At 30.0% G+C, this 9,251-nt stretch overlaps 1 protein-coding gene and 1 pseudogene across 2 annotated transcripts; one reads left to right on the forward strand and one right to left on the reverse strand.

The window, feature by feature from the left end:
- The first annotated feature begins 1,150 nt into the window (after positions 1-1,150).
- Positions 1,151-3,494, forward strand: LOC119680318 (annotated as a pseudogene). The gene is made up of 4 exons (XR_005252457.1): positions 1,151-1,272; positions 2,033-2,980; positions 3,058-3,193; positions 3,266-3,494. The product of XR_005252457.1 is annotated as a heterogeneous nuclear ribonucleoprotein M-like (transcript).
- Positions 3,495-4,831: 1,337 nt separating this feature from the next.
- On the reverse strand, positions 4,832-6,165 carry LOC119684404 (SAP domain-containing ribonucleoprotein-like). Its single transcript, XM_038098445.1, has 2 exons — positions 5,972-6,165; positions 4,832-5,905 (listed from the first exon to the last, which is right to left on the reverse strand). The coding sequence occupies exons 1-2, from the start codon at positions 5,999-6,001 to the stop codon at positions 5,030-5,032; spliced, it is 906 nt and encodes a 301-aa protein (XP_037954373.1). The 5' UTR covers positions 6,002-6,165; the 3' UTR covers positions 4,832-5,029.
- Between the last annotated feature and the right edge of the window lie 3,086 nt (positions 6,166-9,251).

Here is a 9,251-nt window from a genome sequence, read left to right on the forward strand (position 1 = left end):
TGTTCAGCTGAAATAATATTACCAAAACTCAACAAAGAAAATGTAGTTAGCTTTTAATATTTATTAAACAATTTAGCTGATATAAGATATTTAATATAGTTAGATTAGGTCGGCAATCAATCTAAATTGGGATCCACTTGAATCGATAGAACCATTTGGGTTCATTGAGAACTATTTGTAAAAAGTTGCGTGGTAATATTTTTGAGAATGCATAGAAAATTATCATACACTGCACAGAAGTTGCAGAAGTATCTTGTTTTCAATCTAGAAAGTATAACTTTACCATAATACTTAATTGTCCTTATATTTTTTTACTCGAAGAGGCAGTGTAACTGTGTCAAAAAGTTTTGTTGTTTATTTTTTTGTTTAATCTTTGAACTTAGATCTAATATTCGCATTTCATAGACTGGTTATTGTCTTCATTACCACGTTAATGCATAAGTACCAATGAAAATGTTATTAATTTTAGAGAATTGCATTTGTTTTATAGAAATGATATGCTGCAATTAACATTGCTGTTTGGGTAGAATGTATTTCTTCATTTTGCCATACCTAAAATCTTACAGAAATGTATACAGAGTTTCCATAAATCCAGGGTTTTCCCAAATATCAGGTTGTATTATTATCATAGGTCTAGTTGCATCGCGACCTGAAATTTATTGTGCCATTTTTAGAGTCTAATTACATATGAAATTTTTTAGCTGTTTACTGTTTTGTGTTCCCACATGAAATTCATTAAAAATAAGCGTTTATCGCAAAGTCGAGTATATAAAAATGTACTCCGCATATTTAAATTTTTTATAACATATATTTTGAGCTATATAATATACATGAAACATTTTCAACGTAGCTGAAATATCATTTAACAAAACCATCGTGAAGCAGATTTTTTATGTTTATCTTGCGGGGGAAACTGTCGTCTTCTCAATAGCATGTGCAATTGTAAAAGTCGCTCGTATCCTTCAACTCCATCATATATCTAAGGAACTTCAAGATACATCCATTTGGTGTTAATTATCCTTCTGGAGAACTAACATGAATCATAATAGAAAGTTTACATATAATTCAATTAAAAAAATACAAGTTTGCTTTGGAACTTCGGTTTGCTTATGTTTGGATAATTCTTCTTTTAGATCTGGTCGTAATAATTTTAACATGATGTCTAATGATTTTAATAATTCATCGAGTTACAATTTGTATGGTCTTTCTGCGTCGTTTTTGGAGAGTCTTGGCATAAATGGACCTTTGCATAATAAAGTTTTTGTTGCTAATGTGAGTATAATTTTTTTGTTAAATAATTTGTATTTGCTGTGTTCTAGACGAAGAATTTACAATACCAAAAATCTTTAAGGTAAAACAAAAAATAAGTTATTTATTTTCCTCTGGAAACGATTATCCATCCAACTCATAACAACTACTTGGGTGTATTGACATTATTTGCTACCTTCGCTGTTATAAACAATATTGTTATTGTGCACTTGTTTGAAATGGGCTTCAATTGAAAAAATGTAGCTGTTTTTATTTGTTTAACAAATATTTGGAATATTCTATTTGTAATTTGTAATTGATTTGCTCAACTCGTAAAGGGTTGGAACTCAAAAATAATTGTGTATATAATTCGTCTTTAAATTCAAAGTCATATCGTTAATTTCTTATAAATATTATACCAAATGTAATTTTGATTAGAATTTCTTTCAACAATATTACGTTAACTTTTGACTTATATAAAGTTCTTTTACTGCTTTAGAAACACGTTTATTTCTGTCGTTGGTTTGGGGCTCATTTGACTTTTAAATTTGTGTACACTATATATATATATCTATATATATAATATATATATATATTTAGATATCGGTGGCTGATATAATTCGTTTCCACAAAGTCTCCAAAAAATTCCACGATATATTTTCAATTATTCACTTTGCCTTCGTTTAAAATTCCAACCTTACCAACGAGAAAAAAGACTTGAAATCTTCTAAATTGCACAATAAATGTAGTGGAACTAACTTATTTTTGAATACAATATTTACAGCTGGATTATAAAGTGGATGGCAAGAAACTTAAACAAGTATTTAAATTGGCTGGTAAGGTACAGAGTGTTGATTTGTCCGTAGACAAAGAAGGCAACAGCCGTGGATTTGCTGTAATTGAATATGATCACCCTGTAGAAGCTGTACAGGCTATATCTATGCTTGATCGTCAAATGTTGTATGAACGTCGCATGACAGTACGTTTGGATCGCATACCTGACAAGGGCGAAGGTATTAAATTGCCAGAGGGCTTAGGTGGCGTAGGTATTGGACTTGGTCCTAACGGTGAACCTTTACGGGATGTAGCACGTAACTTGCCCAGTATTATAAATCAACAACAAAACAATCCAACACCACAGCAGAATCTTCAAACCCAAGTACAGTCTAATATGCTTGCTAATATGGGCGGTGGCGGCGGCGGTGGTAATGTTGGAGGCGGCAACAACAGCGGCATGTATAATAATTCAGGCGTGCAACCATCACCAGTTGCTCCAGTACAAGGTGGAAACAAACAAGGCAATATCTTGGGTAATAGTGGCGGTGGTCTTAATTTGGCCGCACTTACAAATGTTGTAGGTGCACTATCAAATCCATTACTCTCATCGTCGTTAAGCAATCTTGGCTTAAATTTGGGTCAATCTGTTCCTGGTAACGACGATTCGATGTCTTCTGCAAATGCTGTCATGTCGAATAACTACAGCACTGGAGGTGGTAATAACTATAGCTCCGGTTACGGTACACCGTCGGGTTTTAATTCAGGAGCCGGTAATACCGGTGGAGGTGGAAATGTTAATGCATATAACAGTGGTGGAGGAGGCGGTAACAGAAGTAATGTAGGTGGTGGCGGCAGTATGGATACTGGCGATATTGATATGTTTGGCGGTGGTGGCAACGCTAGCAATATCAATCCAAATAATCCCCGGAAATCTGATACAATTCTCGTTAAAAATGTATGTAATAGAGTTTCAGATATATAACTTAAATAATAAATTAATTTATGAAATAACTTTCTATTAATATTTTTTAGATACCATTAAGTTGCACATGGCAGACATTACGCGATAAATTCCGTGATATTGGAGAGGTTAAATTTGCCGAAATTCGTGGCAACGATTTGGGCGTGGTACGCTTCTTCCATGAGCGCGATGCTGAATCGGCCATAAGTAATTATTTATTTTATAAAATTAAGAAATAGTTGGATGTATTAATATGTTTTCCTTTATTCTATTTTATAGATATTATGAATGGTTCTCGCATTGATGGACGTACTATACAAGTCGCTTATTACTATTAAACGATTTTAAATAAAATATTCGTATTTAATTCCTTCTCAATATAAGAATATTAATTTTTAAGAAAAACATTTTTATAATATTGAACCATTGACAAAAACAAAATAAAATAGCAGCAGTTGAATGCAATATGTAACAAGAGAACCAAGATCACTCTTGGCAATATTTCGCCGCATAAAATATGTATAGAATAACTAATATTTTATTTATGTTAATTGCAAACTTATAACAAAAAATAAAGAAATCATGCAGAATAAATTATTAGAGAGAAAGTTAATAAAATAGGTAAGTATATTGCCGTAGAAGGGAAATGAAGTAATAAGATAAGATAAGACAAGACCAATTCAATAATTAATAGTTCCCTTAAATGTATAGTCAAAAGATACTGTTACTGAGTTCGATTGCTGGTACTTGCAGTCTCAAATAATTATTTATGAATAATTAAATACAAGAATTATTTCCAATACCACTGTTGATGATTTGGCAATACTTGAAATAGCAGTGTGGTTCGCCAAAAAGACAAATATAATAGGAAATGAATTTTTGTTGTTGTGGTGCACTACTGTTCTAAAAACCTCTTTATCAAGATATTACTGTAAGAGAAAGAGCAGGGCCCTTGGAGATGTTCCAATCTCCACAGTTTAGATTTTGGTGCAGAGTTGGGATGAGCACTTGAAAATAATTTAGATGAAAGTAACGAGAACTATCTTTTTAATAAGTATTAAGCAGGTATTAAAATATCTGATGGTTAAAAAACTTTTCATTTTAAAAAATGTATAAAATTATTGTAATACAAAGAAACTTATTTGTTATATAAAAGCATAAAAAATAATCTGTACTGAACCAAAACCTAAAAAAAACGAATTGAATTCAATTTAATATTTAAAGAATATATTAACCTATTAAAGAAATTAAAGCCGAGTAAAAAGGAATATACATTTTTTAAACTTATTTCCTTGTTCAGTTTTAACAGCTCCTTTATTTTATTTAAATAAGTTTAATTAATTATGTGTAGATATTTTGCATTTTAAAAATATATCTATAAATCTCTTACAAAATAATAATTTTTAGCTGAGTGATTTTTTGTAAATTCACTATTAAAATAAAAAATATGCAATCCGTATTCTAAATTGTTGGATACTTTTTTATTCACTTTTATTACTCTGCCTTCATAATTATACTATAAATTTTATAAATCGTGATTATAGATTACTAATTACCCAAAAGGTTTAGAAACAAACTACTGGTTTGTAGTTTAGTTTTTTTTTTTTTAAATATTTTGGATATACGTACTCATTTACCTATTGAAAAATAGATAAATTATTCTTCGCGTTGGGAGCTTTTTTTTATAAGTTTCTTTTAATGAAGTTATTTTTGGAAAATTCAACTAGCTTATTATTCGTATATAAATTCAAAAATAAACAAATTCGCATAGGCTGATTGTTTTCATTTGTTATTAATTTTTTATTCGTTAGTAATGAAATTTTTACATCATTAATTAATAAATTTACTTTTATAGAAACAAATGCTTAGGTTACTAAATGTGATTGGCTCTAATAAATGAAATGATGGAATATTTATGGAATTAGAAGCAGATATTTATATGAATAAATATAAAAAATACTAAAGTGATAAAGAAACACCCGTAACCAAAAAGCAAATTAGTTTCCATGTGAAAATGTTCATGTATATGTAATTTGTTGAACTCTATTCCTCTTTAACTTCACCAGAAGTTGTAACTGGCTCATCTTTCTTAACCGCAACTGCCTCCGTTGTATTTTTAAATCGCTCTAAACGTAAACGTGCTTTTTCAGCGTATTCATCGGAACCATTTGTAGAATTCAATACCGGCACTGGGCCAATACTTTTTATTGTATTTTTATTTGATGTACCAAATCGTTCTTGACGCTTAAGTAATTTTTCTTTATCGCTAATTTCTACCATTTTTGATGACGTTACACAGCCAAAACGTTCTGCACGTTTTTTTAGTATATCTAATTGCTTCTGCTCTTTTTCATCACTTTGAGGTTGGCTCGCCCCGCTAGCAATGCCAAATTTTTTAGCTCGATTTGCGAGACGTTCTGCTGCTGTCATCTCATTTAGTTTAGATATTGCATTAGGTTTTTCACACTCAACTTTCTTGTCTTCAGTGGTTGTTACAGTGTCCGACATTGTGATAGGAGTATGTAAACCTTTTTTCATCATTTTAACTGGTGACGATGTATCAGCATTTTCATTTATATTTGTTATATTGTCTTCGCTGGATGATGTTACATTGTTGGAGTTAATTGCGTGAGGCCTTTTCAAAACAACTTTAGTTGGTTTTGTGTCAGCTTCTGCTACTTCATCGTTTGCATCAACTGTCGGCTCCAGTGACGTAGGGCTTTTGAGTAATTCATTTTCATCAGGCCCTAGGATTCCTTCATCTTCATCTGTAAGTATAGCTTCATCAAGCTCCCCACTCGCATCTTCGAGGGATATCTCACCATCTAATAACGCATTAGACAACCGATCTTGTAATTCATTTTTATTCCCAGTAATTGGCAAACCGCGTAATTTAAGCTCACGCTTAAGATCGGCCACCTGCAAATACACATATACATAATAACATATCTACATAATTAATTTATAATTTAATTGATAACTTACTTTCATTTTTACAACATCAGACTCCGACATTTTAAGTTATATTTATGTTTCAGCATCAAACAAAAAAATTGGAATAAATGTCAGATTCTCACATTTATGTACGTTTACGTTACGTACAGAGTAGATTTTCTTTGGTTACGTAGTTTGATTATTTACAATAGTAAGAAAAATGCAGTTAACAATAGAAATTTTTACTTAAATAAATGAAATATTTTTTAACAAAAATAGGTGTTCTCTTTGGTAAGCATGTCGCAAAAGAACAAATAATATAAGCACTACTACGATGGCAACTCTAGACAAAATGGAGGTTTTAATAGGCTATATATGCAAAACACGTTAAGAAATCTAGAGTTAATATTTCGATAATGAATAATATTTATAATAGATATAATACAGGTAATGTAGATTATAATAGAATAACAGAATATTTTTTTTACATGGTTGTGAATAAAATATGAATCTTCATGCCTGTTAACAGTAAATATAGAAAATAGAAAAAGTAATGTATTTGTTACAGTTAACTGGGAATTTCATATATACTTCCAAAAGTCGTTCACAATAGACGAATTTTTAACCTTGGCAACCATGCAATTTGAGCTAGTTATGAGTTAGGCGGTTGTTCTTTACTTACAAAAGAAAAGGACTTTGCTTAGAAAAGAAAATAATTACAAGATTTTGATAATGCGTTTTTTACAATGTTTTTTAAACTTAAACAAAAGACTATTTAATAATTTATTTATATATAATATAAATTAAAAATGTATTATATAAATATATCGAAAAAGTATATATTTTATTAAAATGCAAGTTAAGTCATAATTTCATAGTCAAAATTAATTCTAATTATTAACCCCTATAAATTCATAGTCATACATAGACGGTGTGCGGCTTTGAAATATAATATGCCTCGTCTAAAAAATAACATAAACTCTAATATCCGCGTTTTGCCAGATAATTTGTATCGGCAAAAATAAACAAGCATCCCTTGGACAATACTTTGTCTCAAGAATGCTTTTTACAAAATGCTAAAAAAGCAATTTCGCATTTCTTTGTTTCTTCTTGAGGAATGATTTTAATAATTTCAATTTTAAAGTTTTAGTTTATAAGTAAATCTAAAGCTGAACAGACGTTCAGTAATAAAGTATTAAAAATTCAAAAAATTGTTTTATTTAATTTTTTTTTTGGTTTAATTACCAAAAGAAAATATAATTTGCATTTTGTTAATAAAGAATAGAAAGGAGATTAATTGACTCAATCAAGAATATATACATACATAGGTAGTTTATATGATATCGAATGTATCCTTCATTGACACCTTAGCAATGCATGATATGTCAAATTTAAAGTTAGTTATTTTAAAATATGAAGTTCAAAAACCGCAGAATATGTTAAAATTGTGAAAACGGATTACAAAACTGATAACAAAACGGGTTACAAAAAATTCACAAGTGACAATTGATAGATCATTGCATTAAAAAAAGTTACTCTATTGTTTGACATTTGTCTGGTCTGTGATGGGTTAGTATTCTTTTGAAAATAAGACAAATATGTCCCTCTTTTTTTTGAGAATATATACGGAACTTAATAGTTAAAAGTATTTCAATTCAGAACATAAAAAATATTGAGACCCACATAGGGCTGGAATTGTCACCTACTTAAGAATTTCTAATAAAGTATTTAGTGTCAATAACAAATTTTATGAATTTTATTTATAATCGATTTTACCCAAACAAGTTAATTGAGAAACTGACGTTTGAGGTTCTCTAATAAAAGGACTACTTAAATCTATTTAATTATCACCTCTTTTATTGGAGAAGTAAAACTATTTTATATTTCTTTGGTTACGTGATCTTGACGTTTTTACATAAATCTTTAATAGTAGATTGAGGTCAATGATCTGTAATTATGAATGTAATCAGTTTGACAAATCTCCTAGTTGAAGAAAATCTATGTTCTCCAGTAGAATACATAGATTTATCGTGGTATCTGGTATGTTTGTCATGATCTATAAGTCATGCTAGCACTGATTAAAATAATTTCTGATTACATTTGTAGATGGGTAATCGTTTGAATATTTAATCAATGAGTCTGTTAGATCTGTTAATCTATCTATCAATATTTTGAGTTTACTTTTTAAATAAAAAAGTATTTACATCTTTTCAAGTGCTATTACGGTATATAACATATAGTGCGATAAAAAAAAAACCGAAAGAAACCATGATTTTCTCACTGTCATAAGAAGTTGCACTACCAAACCGCAAACCTAGCTTGATTAACTAAGTCAGGTTAAGAGCCGAGTTGGCTGAAACAGTCTTGCCGAGTGTGTGCTCACGGCAGCAACGTTTCTTAAATTGTCCGTGGAGTTGCGCATGCGCGTTTCAAAGTTGTGAGCGTCAAGTGGAGTTTTGTGTCTTCTAGAATAGAGTTAAAGATACATACGATATATTGTAAATATAAAATGCAGAGACTTTCACTACGGTTCAAAGCCCAACAAACAAACGTTATAACTTCATAATTAATTCGTGTTCGGTCTTGTGGTTGTTTTTATTATATTGTTACTACTATTTGCTTTGTCTAAATTAATTCTCACATATATATGTTTGCGCATATGTGTATATTTAGTCATTATTGACTCTAAGAAATATGTATAAATATGTATAGTTGCATATATGGGCGCAGATAAATATGTATATAAATATGTATATATTTAAGCCGGACGGTTGGATGATTGCGGCTTTATTGTTTCGAGCGCTGGTGGCCTTTTGTGACAATCATTAAATTAAGAAATACAAAAGATACTAAAAAAAATAATAATATTTATAAAGACAAAAAGAAAAATCTTTACAATAAAATTCTATTAGTGTTCGTATAAAGTACCGTTAATGGCTCTTATTTTGTCCATATAATTTATTGTGCAGAATACATCAATAATTGGTTCAAGAAGTAACAAAACCAGATATTTACATAAATTCTTTCAACAAAATTGCTGAAGTTGTTAAAAGGAAAGAGCAAATGATCATTAATTACTTAACGACATAAACCCGGGAAATATATAATTGTTCATTTATCTCCTAACATTGTTGGATAATACATTTCGCATGTAAATCATACTTTGCATAAACAGCGAGCCACACTCTCAACACATAAATGTAAATAGAACAGGCACTAGGTAGCTTCAATAGACGTATAGAAAGAACGTAGAAATTTAAAAGCATCCACGTATGAATGCGCAGTCCTACACATAAAGTTGAATGTAGTCAGTTGAGTAAATGAATAAGTA

This window comes from Teleopsis dalmanni, chromosome 2 (genome assembly GCF_002237135.1).
Source record: "Teleopsis dalmanni isolate 2A chromosome 2, ASM223713v2, whole genome shotgun sequence".
In the NCBI taxonomy this organism is placed as follows: domain Eukaryota; kingdom Metazoa; phylum Arthropoda; class Insecta; order Diptera; family Diopsidae; genus Teleopsis; species Teleopsis dalmanni.

What these genes read in the sequence shown, in the direction of transcription:
- LOC119684404 (XM_038098445.1), bottom strand. Translation starts at nt 6,001, where the DNA reads ATGTCGGAGTCTGATGTTGTAAAAATGAAA. An exon ending in CTGATGTTGTAAAAATGAAA is followed by an intron (nt 5,906 to 5,971) that starts GTAAGTTATCAA and finishes GTGTATTTGCAG; the next exon opens with GTGGCCGATCTTAAGCGTGA.